This window comes from Rhodofomes roseus (assembly GCF_022264815.1).
Source record: "Rhodofomes roseus strain CIRM-BRFM 1785 chromosome Unknown C8Q71scaffold_2, whole genome shotgun sequence".
Taxonomy (NCBI): Eukaryota; Fungi; Basidiomycota; class Agaricomycetes; order Polyporales; family Fomitopsidaceae; genus Rhodofomes; species Rhodofomes roseus.
In genome coordinates this window covers 1,794,323-1,811,455 of record NW_025952958.1, presented here as the reverse complement: position 1 = coordinate 1,811,455, position 17,133 = coordinate 1,794,323, and the positions used below count along the sequence as shown (strand labels likewise).

At 55.8% G+C, this 17,133-nt stretch overlaps 7 protein-coding genes across 7 annotated transcripts; 5 read left to right on the top strand and 2 right to left on the bottom strand.

The window, feature by feature from the left end:
- The first annotated feature begins 1,784 nt into the window (after nt 1–1,784).
- On the top strand, nt 1,785–2,992 carry C8Q71DRAFT_231714 (uncharacterized protein). Its single transcript, XM_047917167.1, has 6 exons — nt 1,785–2,000; nt 2,076–2,290; nt 2,346–2,354; nt 2,412–2,507; nt 2,569–2,614; nt 2,678–2,992. Exons 1-6 carry the CDS (start codon nt 1,922–1,924, stop codon nt 2,953–2,955), a joined length of 723 nt encoding a protein of 240 aa, XP_047784058.1. The 5' UTR covers nt 1,785–1,921; the 3' UTR covers nt 2,956–2,992.
- Nucleotides 2,993–3,225: 233 nt separating this feature from the next.
- On the bottom strand, nt 3,226–4,228 carry C8Q71DRAFT_698863 (PLC-like phosphodiesterase; the record flags this gene model as incomplete). The annotated part of the gene is made up of 2 exons (XM_047920038.1): nt 3,226–3,649; nt 3,708–4,228. The coding sequence occupies 2 exons, from the start codon at nt 4,226–4,228 to the stop codon at nt 3,226–3,228; spliced, it is 945 nt and encodes a 314-aa protein (XP_047784057.1).
- Nucleotides 4,229–5,002: 774 nt separating this feature from the next.
- Nucleotides 5,003–6,712, top strand: C8Q71DRAFT_735548 (Rad1-domain-containing protein). The gene is made up of 10 exons (XM_047922485.1): nt 5,003–5,123; nt 5,179–5,247; nt 5,313–5,379; nt 5,430–5,820; nt 5,879–5,971; nt 6,024–6,045; nt 6,095–6,247; nt 6,302–6,366; nt 6,417–6,579; nt 6,629–6,712. The coding sequence occupies exons 1-10, from the start codon at nt 5,097–5,099 to the stop codon at nt 6,653–6,655; spliced, it is 1,077 nt and encodes a 358-aa protein (XP_047784056.1). The 5' UTR covers nt 5,003–5,096; the 3' UTR covers nt 6,656–6,712.
- On the bottom strand, nt 6,713–8,148 carry C8Q71DRAFT_735544 (pyruvate dehydrogenase X component). Its single transcript, XM_047922484.1, has 5 exons — nt 7,883–8,148; nt 7,685–7,827; nt 7,565–7,627; nt 6,984–7,515; nt 6,713–6,922 (listed from the first exon to the last, which is right to left on the bottom strand). The coding sequence occupies exons 1-5, from the start codon at nt 8,049–8,051 to the stop codon at nt 6,789–6,791; spliced, it is 1,041 nt and encodes a 346-aa protein (XP_047784055.1). The 5' UTR covers nt 8,052–8,148; the 3' UTR covers nt 6,713–6,788.
- A 374-nt stretch (nt 8,149–8,522) lies between these two features.
- C8Q71DRAFT_853513 (sterol regulatory element binding protein cleavage-activating protein) lies at nt 8,523–12,699 on the top strand (the record flags this gene model as incomplete). The annotated part of the gene is made up of 7 exons (XM_047926951.1): nt 8,523–8,599; nt 8,652–9,411; nt 9,463–9,689; nt 9,743–9,797; nt 9,848–10,099; nt 10,155–10,316; nt 10,369–12,699. The coding sequence occupies 7 exons, from the start codon at nt 8,523–8,525 to the stop codon at nt 12,697–12,699; spliced, it is 3,864 nt and encodes a 1,287-aa protein (XP_047784054.1).
- Nucleotides 12,700–13,300: 601 nt separating this feature from the next.
- C8Q71DRAFT_231617 (uncharacterized protein) lies at nt 13,301–14,401 on the top strand. The gene is made up of 3 exons (XM_047917166.1): nt 13,301–13,686; nt 13,757–13,847; nt 13,898–14,401. Exons 1-3 carry the CDS (start codon nt 13,400–13,402, stop codon nt 14,141–14,143), a joined length of 624 nt encoding a protein of 207 aa, XP_047784053.1. The 5' UTR covers nt 13,301–13,399; the 3' UTR covers nt 14,144–14,401.
- Nucleotides 14,374–17,018, top strand: C8Q71DRAFT_735526 (serine carboxypeptidase). Its single transcript, XM_047922483.1, has 14 exons — nt 14,374–14,687; nt 14,736–14,884; nt 14,946–15,076; nt 15,137–15,247; nt 15,304–15,403; nt 15,463–15,553; nt 15,606–15,630; nt 15,687–15,804; nt 15,858–15,888; nt 15,938–15,973; nt 16,035–16,254; nt 16,314–16,472; nt 16,528–16,617; nt 16,713–17,018. The coding sequence occupies exons 1-13, from the start codon at nt 14,428–14,430 to the stop codon at nt 16,594–16,596; spliced, it is 1,500 nt and encodes a 499-aa protein (XP_047784052.1). The 5' UTR covers nt 14,374–14,427; the 3' UTR covers nt 16,597–16,617; nt 16,713–17,018.
- Nucleotides 17,019–17,133: the final 115 nt, after the last annotated feature.

Sequence of the window (17,133 nt, the reverse complement as noted above, 5' to 3'; positions counted from 1 at the left end):
GTTAGTGCCACGTCTAGTACAACAGACGGCGCTCTTTCCTTGTGGTCATCAGTCGCCAAGTCTTGCGAATGAGAGCTGGATTGTATTGATACTGTCCTTCGCCCTGCAGCATGTGTATCGATATTCCCATCTAGCCCGGCCTACTCATCGATCTGCTTCAAATTCACTCATTCGATTGTCAATGGCCCTGTAGCAAGACTAGCGATGAGGCATTTGATCGTTGAAGGTCGGAACGTAGGGAAATGAAACGCAGCAGCAACCCGGAACGCGATGACGCTGGAGAGAGCGCAAAGGCCTATCTGCGATTCGCTCACGTAGATCGATCCAATCGTTGTGCCTCCGGATCCCAACTCGTATGCGTCACTGATAATCTGCACGTTATTGGAATTGCTCCTGGTGGGTCGATCTGCGGGCTAGTACTTTCTACTCAGCTTGAAGAGCAATTTGAATACGACTATACAGTACTGGCTCACTTCTATCAGTAGGTGAATCTCACCATGCGCCTGTCAAAGCAGCAGACCGGAAATATTGGTTTTCCACTCCGTATCGTTCTGCCATGATACGAGCAAGTCGTCGCAGCTTGAAGTTCTCGGCCAGGGCGTGCGACGTTGAAGTGGCAAAGTACGGTACGCACACGAGCGGCTAATTGCGCAAGTACCGGTGGCTGCTGGCGACTCTCCTCCATCATCATGTGCATGAGCAGTGAGCACGCCGCTCCAAGTCTTCTCCGTCTAATCAGACATGGTGTACTCGTACGGATGTTTGCCCGCGCAGCTCTCCTTGAGACCACATTGACGGGAGTTGGCATCTGCTAGGTCCAATGAAAGACTCCTGAGTTGCATAAGTATATCAGCCTGCACTGGCAGATGTGATGTGTCGTTTCTGAACCCTGTACTGACAAGGTGCGCTATATTCTATCTACTACAACCTTCGGCGCGTCTCAGCTTCCCTCTACTCCAGTGCAGGAGAAGAGGTACCAGACCCCAGGATTACGATTCAATGCGCGCCAGGACGGTCCTTGCCCGACATAGTCGGAATGACCGTCCTCCCCGGGGAATTACTCTACCTATAGCTACAGAGACCACAGCTAAGCACTATTTTAGGTGGGGCACCGCAAGACCGTGCATCCAGCAGTGTCAACGCCCCATCACAACGGTATTTCGCTAGGCGATGGTGACGCTGCTCGGAATGCTCCAGAGTAGCCACCCTCGACCGACGCATCGTCGCGAACTTCCCGCGACAATCCGGTGGACGAGAAGCCACTCAAAGGTCTTGGGCGGGCGATAGGTCCGACGTCGTTGAAGATGAGAACGTCGTCAATGCATGTGTTGGAGGGGTGAAGACGAGACCCAGCCGCCGTACCCCTCAGCGCGAGGGGATGGTGGAGGAGACCAAGAGAGGGGGGATGATGGTCGGAGGCGCAAAGGCAGGTCTTTTATACGGAGGATGAACAAGGCTGGCATGGACAGAGGGTCTCAGCTTCTAACTCAAACCGTGTCAGCCTGTCTCAGTGTCTGGCATGTCGCGGCGCGATCGAGCATAAGGCTAGCACAATAGACTTCATCTGCTCTCGATGACGCCGAACTGGTGGTGAAGATGAAATGCATTGCATCCCCCACCCAATTAACCACCATCATAGTTAGGGCGTATTTATGAGACCGGTCGTGCGCGGGAGGATAGAATGAGGTGGCAGCGCGGTGATCAGGCTACGCGATGATTGGCTGCGAGGTTTCCGAGATAGGCAGGCTTGTCGTTGGGCAGAACACCCGAGAAGTCGGCCCTACGGATGGTGCGGAGCTAGTCATCATTGTGGCGGATCATTGGTCTCAGACACCTTCGGACCACGACACCACCCAACCTGGGACGTGCAGGCAGCGCAGGCCGTTCAAGATACCGTGCGTTGAGACCAGAGCAGGCTGACATGTCGGAGGGCAGAGCAGTGGCAGTTTACTGTGCCTCATCTGACGGCAACCACCCGGCGTACGTTCGGGCAGCACAATGTACGTGGTAGTACGTCGTACATCGCTCCGGGTGACAGTACTAATGCAAAATATCTGGTGATCGTTATACTACAGCCTTGGGTAGAGCTTTGGCCGAGGCAAAGCGGCCGCTCATATATGGCGGTGGCTCGAAGGGGATTATGGGTGCCGTCTCAGGGGCGGTACTGGATGCTGGCGGAGAGGTCACGGGCATTGTCCCGTATGCTATGGTCGCAGCGGGAGGTGAGGTGGACCAAACGCAGGGCAAGCGAGGTCCTACGGTGCTCCTGCAGGAGAAGGGTCGGGAGAGGGTTCGTAATCAGTCTTCACTTGGACTGCATTCTAATCAATCGCACATCCATCTAGGTTAGTACGGTAAGTCTCGCTCCGTTCACATACACATTGAGCGCCGCTCTGAGCAGATGCTGACAGGTTGTCGTGAACACGATGCACGAGCGCAAGACAGAGATGGCGAAGCTGTCTGCATGCTTCATCGCGCTGCCCGGCGGGTTCGGCACTTTCGAAGAGGTAAGCTGGTAGGCCGACTGCCCTGCTCAGCTACAGACCTGACAGCCTCACTATATCGCAGCTTTTTGAGGTCATCTGCTGGTCTCAACTAGGTATTCACGAGAAACGTGTGTGCAGATCCTCTGGGCGATGACGCTTGTTTGCATTTGATCTTACCACATACAATGCAGCGATCGTCGTGATCAACGCGTTAGGCTTCTACGATCCTATCCGCGACCTCATCCGCAAGGGCGTCGAAGCGGGCTTCATTACTGCAACGAACGCGAACCTCGTGCGATTCGTGGACGGGCCCGCAGACCACGCAACGCACGAAGATCTGGACTGGGGAAAGGCGGCCTTGGACGTACTAGAGAACTGGACGTTCCCGGAACGGACACATTTCTACGACTGGTCCAAGATGAAGACTGTAGGCGGGGAGAAGATAGGGGAGGCTCTCGATGCTGTTTGAAGTGTGAAAAGTATAGCAATGCTCATCCTCCATTGGACATCAAGTTCGCATCCCATAAACACTGCATTATGTACTAGACGGCTACCACCTGTATAATAAGGACTGCGTGTACCGTAGTACGGTATACACCGGTCAGGGGGCGCCAATTATGTACCATTCCTAAGTGTCCCTCCCGAAGATGATAAAGATAACAAAGAGCGTGTGCGATGCATCTAAAGGAATAGCATAGGAACTCCTGGAAATAAGTTGGCAAATCATATACTGGCGCGTTTACGGCCAGCCCTCCTCGCCGCTCCGCCTCCCGCGGTAGTTGCATTCGATGAGGAGCGGCACCACGGCGTTGTCCTCCGGATCCCTGTAGAAATCCAGCAGCGCCCATCCGCGGATGCGCACTTTGCTGCCTTTCTCGCCCGCCTGGGACGCGCGGAGGTTGGCCTGATGGCCCGCGCTGCCGCTGCTCAGCATGTCGATGAGCCATGTGCCCAGGCGGCCGTTGACACCCTCGACGCCGAAGCCGAGCTTAGGCCATCCGAAGCCCCTCGCGATCGTCGGCGGGAAGGCTAGCGGCACACTCGCAGCAGAGAAGAACGAGATGGACAATGTCGGGAATCCGGGGTCGTCCTTTGGTGGGACGAGAACCTGCGTAGCCAGCTCGGTCTTCTCCGGTATTGACAGGAACGACGGGATGTTGTACCTAGCGGGCGTGCATCAGACCTTTGCATTCCGCAGGAAGTGCCTTCGGATCAACTCACCAGTCCTGTGTCCGCACGAGTGTGTTTTTGCACTGCCAAGTGAAGCCTTTCTTCGCGCTGTCTGGCCAAGCAGTAGGATGTAGGCCCATCCCTTCGAGCCCACGATCCCACCCAGCGCCATCACCGCCGAAACGGCTGAACATGACTACCTTGCCGCGCGCCTCGCCCAAAGTGGGCACCCTGTTGTCGAGGAACCACATGTCTCTGCCGCCGGGACCATTCATAATCTCATCGTGTACAAGCTGAGAGAAGGTGGTCGACGGAGTGGTTGCGAAGTCTTCTTGCTTGATCGACATCACGATGGTCTCGCGGCAGGTCTTGGGCGTGCTCAAAAACTCGAAGAGCGTGGACAGGATATTTTGGAAGGGCTCCCGCTGCGGGTAGATTCCGTGGTACGCGATGAGACGCTTATTTATCACGGCCAGACGTATGTCGATCACTCGGATACCAGATTGGAGCTGCCCTGCGAGAGGCGTAGAGAGCGACTGGCATTGAGAAATGGGCCAGCCGTAGAAAGCCATGCTGCAGCATATACTTGAATATGCCCGTTCACACGGAGCGCAAGGATATACTCACGTATCGTGCGTTCCTGTATGCCGGTACTGTGGTGAGCAGCACAAGGATACGCCGGGGTTACGCGATACATACCTGGTAGGAGCAACGAGGACAGAGGTAGGGAGTCCGGGAAGTCCGACAAGAAGGAAGCCAGATCGCGACGCGGTAAGATGAGCAACAGGTGGTGTTTGCGAGAGGTCTTCGAGAGATCAGCCAAAATATGGGATGTAGAAGCATCCCTACAGACCTTGCATCGATAGACCCGCCAAGGACACTCCTCCGGTACATCGACTACCTTCCACATCGCGCCCAGCGACATGGAGAGCCGGATGGTGTATGCATTGGGCGAAGCGGTCCAGTCCTTCTCGGCCTCACCGCGGTTCGAGAGACTCGAGAGTGTGATGTCCGAGCGCGACGCTGAGATGCTAGTGCTAGTGGAAAGGGAGGGAAGCAGGATCCTCGATTCGCTCCGGCCCTTGTTCTCGCTATCCCAGACGATGATATCGGAGGTTTGGTTGACGATGGTAAGCTTCCGCATGCTGGGCACGCCGCCAGCAAAGAGGAGGGCCACGCAGGAGAAGGTACGAGCCCACGGGAGTTGCGCAGCTCGTGGTGGGCTATGGCGACCGCCGGAAAAACAAGCTCTCCAGGACGCGCGGACGGTTGCAGCTCAACTCGGCATGCAATGAGGCCCTCATTACGCCCCCGTTACGTACGCAACGCGACGCGACGCGCGTTCGCGGTCACGAGTTCCCGGATCGCGTCTTGTCGCGTACGTCCATCTGCCAAATATTGAGCTGAGTCTGCTTCTGGCGCGGACACGGGTTCGACAACATGTCTGACGATGGAGAGGTCGACAAGGCAAGTCTCGGCTGTATCGTGAAGCCCCGCATCCCACGAATTATGGTCCGTGTAGGTGCTCACCGCGTCCGTGCACGATGTGAAGTATGTCATGGGCCTACTGCGCGGTGTGCAGTTCGAGAACGTGAGCTGACGGTCAGCATACTTGCGCGCTTTGCTTGCTCAGAGTATATGCGGGATTGATCTCAGCGAGCGACGATACGAGCGACGTCTGGCGGGCTCTCTGTTACCGTCGAAGAGGCTCGTACTTTGCTAGGCAAGTACAGTCGCCTCTACGTTCCATAACCTTGATTCAACCTTCCGTAGCCACTGCATTTATCTTCAAGGGCATCTTCGACGAGTACTCATACCACCCTGAGGCTGAACCCTCCTCCCAAGCTCAGTCATCTCAGCCGGCATCACAACCCCAAGAGGAAGGAGAGCCCACCGCTTTCGAGGTCCCGCTCAACACACTCATAGAGTGCCTGAGCATATTCGGTAACGCAGGGTCCTCATCGTCGAACACGAAACACAGGCTATGGCACACCGGGAACTCGGACCAAGAGGATAACCAAGAAGAGGGCTCCTCGAATAGGGCCAACTCGAGACAGAACAAGGGCCCTGCTAACGGACGCATAGACCAGTATTTTGGCGGAGACAAGGGCACGGGCATGCGGTTGTCGTACGTCGGTGCGGGGCACCCGCTGACACTGTTCATGTATGTGCTTTGTGTTCGATGCGCCACCTTGCGACTGATAGGCCGCTTGTATGCGCAGGGCGGAAGATGCGAGCGGTCCAACTGCTACATGCGAGATTACGACGTTCGAGGCCGAGCCGATGCTGGAGCTGGACTTCCTCGAATCCCCTACGTGAGTACGGATGGCTATACCACGGACCATGTACCAATGACCCTGGGGCTAGCGTCCTGAAGATCATTCTGAAGGTGAGCCGACTCAGAATGGGCCATGCCAGGCTATTGACCCAGCATCCAGTCCTCATGGCTGCGCGACGCGCTCTCCGAGCTCGATCCGACTTGCGAGAGGTTGACCATCATCGGTAACCCGCCCCCGCCAGGCAGAGTTGCACGCGTCTCCGGTCCGCCAAGACTGCGTCTGCAGGCGGTAGGCACGTTCGGGAGCACCGAGGTATAGTCATAGTCGACACGATAAAGGTCGGCTCTGAGAGGGGTGCTGCCACAGATGGACTATCCGAGCGACAAAGAGGTGCTCGAGACATGCGACTGTGAGCAACAGGTCCGGTTCAGGTAAGACGCAGCGACGCCTGCTGTGAAAGCTGATCACGACCTGCCGACAGCTATGTCTTCAAGCACATAGCGTGTGCGTCGCGAGCCCTGCAGAACTCGACAAAGACCTCGTTGCGAATAAACGAGGAGGGCATGCTCAGTTTGCAGCTCATCATGCCCACTGCTCGACCCCGGCATGGAGGCAACAATACGGATGGATTTATCGAATTTCGAGTGAGTTCCTTTAGGGAATAACTGCGGGCCATCACTGACGCGACAACAGTGTCTACCTCTCGATGACGACTCATGACACGCCGTGGCTTGCTGATGTAGTGAAGACTCACCGTTTCGCCCTTGTATTTTCGGGATTCCACCGGAGATAGGCGAGCATAAGACGTCTATGTAGCATTACTCACAGCAGCAAGGATGTAAGTATGTGTAACCTAAATCAATCCCTCCAGATAGCCTGCAGCTGGTTTTGAAGGTTTTGCGAGACTCGCCTCTGCCCGAGGACTGGGAGCCTTCGCGGGAGGCAGGTAGTCGGCAATAACGGAGTCGAAGTCTGCCGGCGGTGCTGCTACTCGGACATCAAGTCAGTCCACGGAGCGGTCTCGCAAGGTCAATGAAGAATCCCTCACCTGGCGGTGTGCGGGCCTTGACGGATGCCTCCAACATGTTCCTCACAATCAACTGACGCACGGCGGCTCCATCCAGCAGCCGAGGTTCCTCCTTTTTTGGTGGCTTCGTCTGGTCACCGCCAGACTTTGTCACGACGTCCGAAGGTGTCTCCTTGTATGTGCCCATAGGTCCGCTCGCCTTGCCCAGGTGTGTCAGAACGTCGCCCTTAGTCAGCATACCTCGCACGCCGGTCCCCTTGATCTTGTCTGCGTTCTCGATACCGTTTTCTTGGAGTAGGCGCAGGACGGAGGGGAAGAGCGGGCGCGAGCTCTCGGGGTGCATAGAAGGGCGAACGGGAGGAGGGGAGGAAGGTTGGGCATCTTGTTTGTCGGGAACCGACTGCGGAGGGGAAGGGGTGGAGGAAGAGGCTTCCTGCTTAGGCGGAGGTGGTGTATCCTCCTTTGGCGGCTCGAGGTTGGAGATGTCGTCACCCTCCTCCGCCAGAAGAGCGATGGTCTTCCCAATGGGGATGCCTTTCGTGCCGTCTGGTGCCTAGCAAAGATGTCGGTCAAGGTTGTGAACATGGAGGAAGGAAACATACCAGAATCTTCCCCATGATGCCCTCATCCTGCGCCTCAACGTCTATTGTTGCCTTGTCCGTCTCCTGCAGCACGTAGAACGTCTTAGTAGCCTCCCGTCGGACAACTGTTCACGCGCTCACGATCTCAAGCAGTACGTCTCCTGCTGAGAACGCCTCTCCCTCCTTCTTCTTCCATGACGCAATGTTTCCCTCGGTCATTGTGGGGGACATGGCAGGCATCTGGAAGTTCGACACGGCGAGACGCACCGCAGACGTCTGCAGCCCTGTATGACGCGTGAGCTCAGCGCTTCAGCAACACAGTAAATGAAGTGCACCCACATCTTCGGCTCGTGCCTGACGCTGCGGCGGTCTTGCACAGGAGGCGCAGGGACTGCATCGAGGCCGACGAGAGCGAGCTCGGTCTGGGTGAGGCTGAGATGAGAGTGGAACGCAGGCTGGACGGGATCGGCCAGCAGTCCCGCCTTCCGGCGACGCGTCGTGAGATCATACCCACGTGGCGGGTGTCCGGCGGGCGCGAATAATGCGCAGAATAAAACGTACGATGCAAAACATGAAATGAACAATATCCTCGTCGCTCGGCTGGCGGATGGTGCGGACAGCCTCCTCGATGCGGTATACGTGTCCTCTCTCTCTATCGCGACGGCCGACAACAGCGGGCAGGTGTCCGAGGATGTGTCCGAACAATTCTGGCCTGTGGCGGGAGAGACCGGTGTCCAGCGCCTAGCTGGTTCAGACTAGGCAACGTTTATCACCTACCAACACCCACAACTATCGCGGGCCAGGACGCAGCTCTCGTCGTGCAGGTGGGCTGCCTTGGCACTACCTTCTTGGGGGATATCGAGCTCAAGGTCTGTCTGTCTGTCTCCTGGCTGTGTCTTCGCAAGTCGCTGACCAGAGGAGTTGCAGACCCATACGACAGGGGTGACGACCGCGCAGGGCTGCGCGTTATCTCACTGCCATGTACTCTCTTCCGTCTCCTGCTCTGCTGCAGCGGACGCGTGCGTATGGGACGAGGTTCTTCCATCGGTTCGGAATGTGAGTGCGTACCGCGTTCTGCATTACTGTCCTCTGATAGCCCCCGGTGTAGCCACTGTGCAACACATCAAATACGGCTTATCCTTGTGTCGTCTATCGTCATTACCTCCCTGCTCTTCCCTGCTATCGCTGTCTACACCTCGCCGGAGACCCATTTCTTTGCTGGCTTCACCCTACGCGTGCTCGACTCCTTTCTTACAACCGACGACATCTCCAGCTACTTCGCGCAACACGATCTCCGTAACCTATGGGAAGGTCACAACACACTGAGACTGCACGACGACTCCGTCGCACGCGCGCAGTGCGGCATGCAGAGTATCTTGCGCTCTGAACGACTCTTGCTTGGCAGTGTATCGCCGGAGTATGGTCTGGATGCTTTGGACCGCGACACACTGCTATCTGCTCTAGCCCTCGAACAGAGGATCTCGAAGATACTATCTCAGCGTCACATACCTTGCTTGAAATCGTCCAGCGGCTCCTGCTTCTTCCTGAGCCCTCTAGCCTACTGGGATCATGACGAGGCTGAGCTGTCCGAGGATACTAGCATCCTGGACACAATCAATCTATCGCACAACGTGACTATCTCTGGCATCCCTATCAGCCCGGAAATGGTCTTCGCTGGTCGAGAGCATGATCCCAGCACGTCCAGCATGGATAGCGCCATGTTCCTAGCGCTCACGTACTTTTTCCCGGATCGCGACTGTCTTGGAAACAACGGACATATCCAATGGCTGCGGGTTCTCAGAGAGGCAGGTGGGCCGATGGGAGACCTTGTCGTTCAAGCTCAGCCGCCCAGACTCGTTGCGCTAGAGGTGAGTCTGGTAATATGTTTTGCGACGACATTCACAGACGGTTCTGCATAGTACGACAGAAGTCTTACGACGAAGAGCCGCTTCAGCATCCTTTCGGCATTCTGCTACGCTGCATATTTGGTGTTCGTGGTGTACTGCGTAAGGTCTATGAGAAACATGAAGACCGTACACTCTCGCTTCGGTCTGGCAGTCACCGGCCTCGTGGAACTCATTGTCAGTACCATAACGAGTCTGAGTGTCTGCGCTCTGGTAGGGTTCAGGATGACTATGGTACCTTGGTATGTCTATGACCATTAAACATCTGGACCAAAGTTCTAACCTGCTATCGTAGGGAGCTATTTCCAATCATTGTGATGTTTATTGGAGTGGAGAACATGTTCCACATCGTGCGTTGCCCCTTCACCAATCTTGCTGCGGCTGACGAGGTAGCTCGTAGGTCGACGCGGTGCTAAGGACGCCCGTGACGATTCCCGTCAAAGAGCGCACGGCTCAGGGTCTGAGCCAGGCGGGTACATCCAACACCCTCAAAGTTGTGTCCTACAACGCGGTGCTTGGAGTCATCGCCTTCTTCTCCAGTGGTGCGATCCGCCAATTTTGCGCTTTCTCTATCGTTGTTTTAGTGGCGCATTGGTTCCTCGTGCATACCTTCTTCGTCACGGTGTTATCAATTGATATCCAACGACTCGAAGTGGGTACACGTCGCTAGTCGTGTCAGCGCCTGTTAACTCACACGGTTTCTGCAGTTGGACGAGCTCCTCCGTCAGGATATAAATATATCGCCTTCAGATAAGGGAAAGCCCTCAATATCACCTACCTTACCTTCACCCAAGACCTGGAAGCAGGCGTGGCTCGCCGCACAGAACACAATACGTGGCCGTCCCGGCAAGAATATCAGTTTCTTCCTGGTAAGCATACGCGTTCACAAGCGTCGCTCGATCTGTTGACAACTTCGCATAGCTTTTGGCAATTGCGGCGACACTGTACTTTGCGACTACACCGTCGTTCATGCAGACCAAGAGCGCTGCTGCTCTTGCACGACATCCCGTGCGCCAGGTCCCGAAGATGACAGCCACCGACAAGATATCCCCTGCATACCGCATCTGGCAAACCTTGAACCCGATCGACGACACCATGGTACACGTCCGCATAGAGTCGCCTGCAATTCTTGTCCTTGCGCCTGAAGAGGACAAACAGCCTGACGTCCGCTCTCCCGGCGATGGCGAGAAGGTGTCCCGTGCTCGCGTGAGCAGGCTGTCGCGCTTGTGGACGCGCACCGTTCGGGATGTCTGGTGGCTCTTCAAGATTATGATCGTGCCAATCACAGCGACGACGGTCCTGCTCTACGCTCTTCTCCTATATCTATTGAAGAACGCCGAGCTTCTGGAGGCGTCACGTCAGCGACCGGAGATAGATATCTCGAGCTCCGAAGAGGCGTCTGTGGAGGGAGAGATCTCGTTCGCTACGCTACCACGGGCCTTCCCTACCGACGTGGATACGATTGCAGCGAGCAAGAACGGCAAGGTGGTCGTGATGCTCGGGCTGCAGAACGAAGTCGTCGTGTGGAGGAGCATGTCGCGCACGAACATTACGGTTGACACCTCTCCTATCTCTCTCGGGCGCACAAGCTGGCCTTCGCAAAGCACTACCCTCACGGCGGTCACGGTCAACGAGGCAGGCACGCTCTGCGCCGTAGGCTCTGCATCTGGTGCCATTGGCGTATGGTCGATAGAGCGGGACCATGCCAAGTACATCACACAACTCACGCTCGACCCCACGACAACCGCTGCTGTCGCACACCTCCACTTCGCCTACTTCCAGTCTCGCCCGCCATCGCCTGCTCGCCCGCTCACACCCACACCACCTACCCCGGAGACTACTCTCTACCAACCTGTCGTCTGCCTGTACAGCGCCTACGAGAACGGCACGGTCGTCAAATGGGACGTAGCAACTACTCCTCGCGCTCGCTACGTTGCGCCTACGCGCTCTGCTACTGTCAACAAATGTACGTTGGTGCCTGTCCACGGCGACGAGCGCCTCCTTGTCGGCTTCGCCTTCGACGACGGGACTTTCGAGCTGTGCGACCTCGACCGGAACGACCAGCTCGTGGCTCGTGAGTGCTGGATCGCCGCTGGCAATCCCCAGGACTTGGTCAACAAAGTCGATGCTTGCGTCGTTGAGCTCGACGGCCAGCGTCACGTCATCATCGCCGCTGCCACTCAAGCGGGCGTGGTGTCGCTCTGGGATGCTGGTTCACGGGAATGCCTGTTCATCATGGAGGAGCCCTTCGGAGACATCAATCAGCTGCGGGTCACTTCTGTTACCCCGACGAACTGCTCAACTTGCGGAGAACTGCCTTGCGAGAACTTCCTCATTACGTTCTCCGTAGGTCAAGTCGTCCTCTTCTACCGAGCCTACCTCTATCTGCCAACAAGGAGATGTTCGTGTCCCCGCAACCAGCCACAGCCTGCGCTGCGCACGAACATGCTTGGACATCGTTCGCGGAGCGGCAGTGCTACGTCGGTCGCATCGACTACCGGGACGACAACGCCTGTGGGTTCACGTTCGCGGGTACCTTCCGTGTCGTCCTCCAGCTCTGCCCTCAGTGCCCCCATGTTCCCTGTATCTGCGCATGGTGTTCATTCTCGTAGGGCATCGGAGAAGGAAGGTTCGCGTCGTACGCATGACACGTTCTTCGTCCACTCCGACTGCGACGAGTCCGATGCACACCCTCTGGGCCCCGTTGACGTTACGCCCGCAGCCGGCTTCCTCTCATCCCACCCTCCGACATCCGTATGGCAGAGCCTAATTGTAATCCGCGTCGCAGAGACCATGTTCGAGAGAGGAAGCTGGGACGTCGCTGGAGACAAGGTCGTCGGCATCCGCCGCAAGCCGCGGTCCAGCTTGCTCATGCGACGCACGGACGCGAAGGTGAAACTCAAGGAAGAACCCCTGCACGGTCTGAGCAACTCTACGCTTGAGCGATGGGAGCTCTGGACTTACGACCCCGAAGAGTCGCGCTTACATGCGGCGCCGCTGAATGCGCTGCGTCGCGGACCTGAGGAGCGGGTCATGGATAGGCGGCGCTCGAGCCAGGACGTTTCATCATCCCCGAAGCGCATATTTGTCCCTCGACTGCACTTCACTCGTGTCACACCGATGGTCGCGACTTCATCGAGTTGCATCGCTGGGTTTGGGAACACTGTCGGTCTCTTTAACATCAACTCGCGACCGAAGGGTGGGAGGCGGAGGCGGTCCTCCGGCGAGGACGTCCAGAGTAGCCCACCCTGATAGTCCCGTTGTCTGTTCGCCTTTTGATTTGATACGTAGAGCACGATCTGTAGCATATCTGTGACATAATTTCTTGTGTATACATAGCAGTGTACGTAGTGTACATTGTATTCTGCGGCCGGTGAACTGATGTTTGGCTTTGAGCAGGTACTGAAAGTGCTGATGAAAGCATGAGGGGCAGTGAGTCCTCCAGATGCTCAACTGTGGCTACATACAAAATGGACGCGACTCGGTGTGTGACTGCAATGATGATCTCAAGGGGCTGGGCCCATTGTGATGCTGCCCAGTCCAGCTAGCTGCCTTACCACAAGACAGTCACTTGCATGCCTGTGGTATCCCTTCATGCAGTCCGGATCCCTCAGCAAGTGTCCTCGACGAGGTTCGCCATCACCCAACGAGACATCAACCCGGCCGGGGAGGAGATGGGTGTGTGCACACTGATCGCCATCTACTTGCTGCTAACACATATAATTCCAAAGCGCAATGTCTCGTCCTCCTGGGTGCGCCTGCTACCTTTGACCCGCAGACAAGATCACAACCGATCGGTCTACCGTGCTCTAGACTGTATGTCTCACACCGACGAGCGAGTAAAAATGGGTCAGTCAGCTGTGTCGACACCTCACTCTTCTCTGCCCTCTTTCCAAACGACCTTCGAGACCGTAGCCGGCGGGTTCCTCCCCTTGTGCCGTGCTGACGATAGATGAACTTGTACCTGGTGCACAACGATCCAGAGCGGACGACACTCGTCTCCTCCAACGGGGTGGCGCAGTACCAGGTGCGGACGATACAGAAGTCCCTGCTGAGCGGGTCAGCGGTGTCGACGATCATCCGACCGGCCCCGACGGCGAGGGAGAGCATCGTCGCAGAGATCGAGTGGAGGGCATGGGGCAAAAGGCCGATTGTCCGGAGCAACGTGTTCGACGGGACTGCCCAGGAGCTGCCTGTGGACGAGCTGCTCTTCAAGTCGTCATCGACGAAATTCAGCGCGTGAGTACGCTCGCTATTGATTGCTGAAATTGTGTGCTAGGCGACCAACGGAGCGTGGACTCTTGTTTAGTCTTCGAGATCTCTGCCACAACAAGCGATATTTCCTCGGGAACGACGATCATGTTTATTGCTGGCGGGTGGTCAAGGGCATTGGCTCCGTAGTGAGTGGATATTATCGCTTGCTTGCGCTAGATGTCTCATCTATGGATAGCTTACTTGTAAGAAGACTGGAGAAGAGGTCGCACGTTTCACAGAAGACGTCGTCGAGGAGGGTTTCTTCCGACGCCAGAAGAAATGGTTCCTGCAAATACAGCCGTCGACGCTCGATATTGACATGGTCGTCATCACGTTCATCATCATGGAGAAGAGACGCAGGGACAAAGTGACGGACCCTCTCGCAGTGCGCGTGCTGGAGCACGATGAGGATCCTGGAGAAGGTGGTGGGATCGAGGGCTGAGGGAGTGGGATAGGCGGATTCCTTGAGTGCATTTCTTTTGGGTTTTATGTTGGGTCATCATCCGGGTTTGGGGGACTTTCATCATCAGGGACTGGAAGGATTCGTTTGTTGGGTTTCTTGTAGTGTTTGGCTGAACTCACATCGTAACTGGGCAGTGCATGAATACACGGAGTACGAACCAGACATACCAGCTATCGTCGTGACCGAGGAGGTACTCGAGGCATGTGACCGCGACGCGCGTCGATACATGACGCGTGAAGGACGAGTGTACCTCATCTTGTACTATGCTATGGTATCGTCCCTCCTTCCTGCTAACTTCTGTTGTCATTGCGAATGCTTCGGACTTCTCATTCATCCAGTCGGGCCCCACAGCACTACATAATCCAGTTGTCGGTTTCGCCGCAGAGCAACGCGAAACTCACCCATCTCCACCGGGGGACCTGTCCCTCTTATCAACGGACAGGTTCGCGGTCCTCGAACATCCCCTCTTCCCTGATTACCACGTACGCATCAAGAAGTCCGAGTTCTGCGATGGTACCGTTGGGTGCGTGCGTCCCCTTTTGAAGTTGCATGTCTAACAAAATCGATTTAGTACATACACGGGATATATAGATATCCAGGCTAGGCATCTCTTCTTCTATTTCTTCGAGAGCAGGAGTGATCCTGCCAAAGACGATGTCATCTTCTGGACGTCCGGAGGCCCCGGATGTTCTTCGTCCCTAAGTCTCTTCATGGAGCTCGGTGCGCAATACCATCGCTTTGCTTTACACGCTTTGCCATTGGTACTCACCACCTCTTACAGGGCCTTGCCGAGTCACCAGTCCTGACAACACTACCTTTAACCCACACTCCTGCAATGAGCATGCCAACGTCTTCTTCGTAGACCAGCCCATTGGCGTCGGCTTCTCGTACTCGGAATACGGCGAGACAGTTGTACGTATATACTTTTACTTGTCTCGACCTTTCAAGTTGTCGACCGAGGTGCGTTTGTAGAACACGACTCCGGACGCAGCCAAGGACATCGCAGCGTTCATCGCGATATTCCTTGAACATTTCAGTCAATTCGGGGGCCGTGCGTTCCACATGGCTGGGTCGTCCTATGGTGTATGCCTCGCATTCCTTCTCATGCATCGTGGATCATTGAATTCAGCCGTCCGCAGGGCCGCTACATCCCTGCATTCGCCGCAGAGGTTTACGGCCAGAACGCAAAGCTTATCGAAGCAGGACTTATGCCAGTCAACCTGTCCTCCATCATGCTCGGTCTGTCTCTACTTCGTCCTAGGAAGCTAGCATTGGATGGTCTAATTACATGTGGGAAGGTAACGGATGCACTGACTGGATCTCGATGGTGCCGTCCTGGTATGACATGGCGTGTACGCCCGCTTCCGTTGCACCGATCCTGGATATCAGGTATGGACCGACATGTCCTGTGGCCCGGGGCTTCACTGAGTGAATTTCATAGTTCGTGCGTGCGGATGAAGCAAGCGGTGAGCGCATTCATAGTTGTTGCATTGCATGCGCGTCATTCTGACGGTGACAACAGGTCCCGCGCTGCAAGGACGCCCTGCAGAAGTCTTGCATCGACAGCTACGACAGCCTCAGTTGCGGCGCAGCAGACATGTTCTGCCAGACAGAGCTCAGTGGCCCCTTATTGATCACCGGTGAGCCCTTTCCGTTGGGTTTTAGAGCTATATTGCTGACGTTAGTGTCATAGACTACAACATATATGATATCAGCAAGCGATGGTAGGCGCATGAGAGTAAGTTGATGTATGAGACTGACCTTGACTGACAGCGAACGTTCTCTCGCGCTCTGCTATCCTATCACGGAGTAAGATGTCTTCCAACTGCCTCGGAAGCCTAAACTTATTGCTGGTCCCTACATCGCACAGAAAGATAACATCGTATCTTGATCGGCCGGATGTGCGCGAACAGATCGGCGTGGACGCGCTCGTCAGCGCGAACTTCACCCTTTGCAATGACGACGTGCACGCGGCTTTCTCTGCTACTCAGGATCTGATGTTTCCAACACGACACTACGTCAGCGCGCTCTTGGAGCGTGGAGTACGCGCGTTGGTCTACGTCGGCATCAATGACTGGGCCTGCAACTGGGTGAGTTTTGATTGTGTATCGGAGTTCAATTTGGTTACGAGCAGATGTGTCTGCTACAGGTCGGGAACGAGCGCATGTTGTTGGACTTGGAGTGGACAGGACAAGATGCTTTTGTCAAAACGCCGCTCAGGGAATGGACTGTAAACGGTAATGTTGCTGGCTTGACGAGGCGCTCTGGCGCTCTGACGTTCGCGACCATGTATGGCGCTGGGCACATGGTACGTGTCGTTTTTACAACTATCACACGGCCCTGGGTATCTGATGCTTCAACAGGCTCCTTATGACAAGCCCGCAGAGTCTCTTGAACTGACGAAGCGATGGCTGGCCGGGGAAGAGTTATGAGACCACCGTGTGGGAAGGCTTGTGAGATCCCATGTTCATGCAAGGCGTATAGACTAAGCTCAAACCAAGAGTGGCGCCTTGATTTTGTTCACGGCTCGTTCCTTAATCGTTCGCAGAGTCGACGCCCTTGGCTTAGCTGTGGTTATGTTCGTTCGGATAGCGGCGCACATGCTGGAGTACGAAGGGCACATCGAAGATGGTTTAGGCGGTGGGATAGACGGCGGAAGAGAAGTGGTGGATGCAGGCTTCATGAGCATTCCTTTCTTCCGGTGTATATTGGGCTATCGGAAGACCACTTATCGCCAGGGACTCCCGGGCCATTCTCGGGGATAGTGTTGGGCTCGCCGACTCTCCCCATAGATTGGCAGTACAGAACTGGGTGAAGAACGTGTTGGTTACACTCTGCTACAACATACGCTCATGGTGATGGTAACAAAGGCGTCGAGACACAGTCTGAGACTCTGAGGGTGGCACTGACTGATGAGGTACTTCATACACTGTCATGTGACCGCGACGCGACACCGTTATCGTACGCGC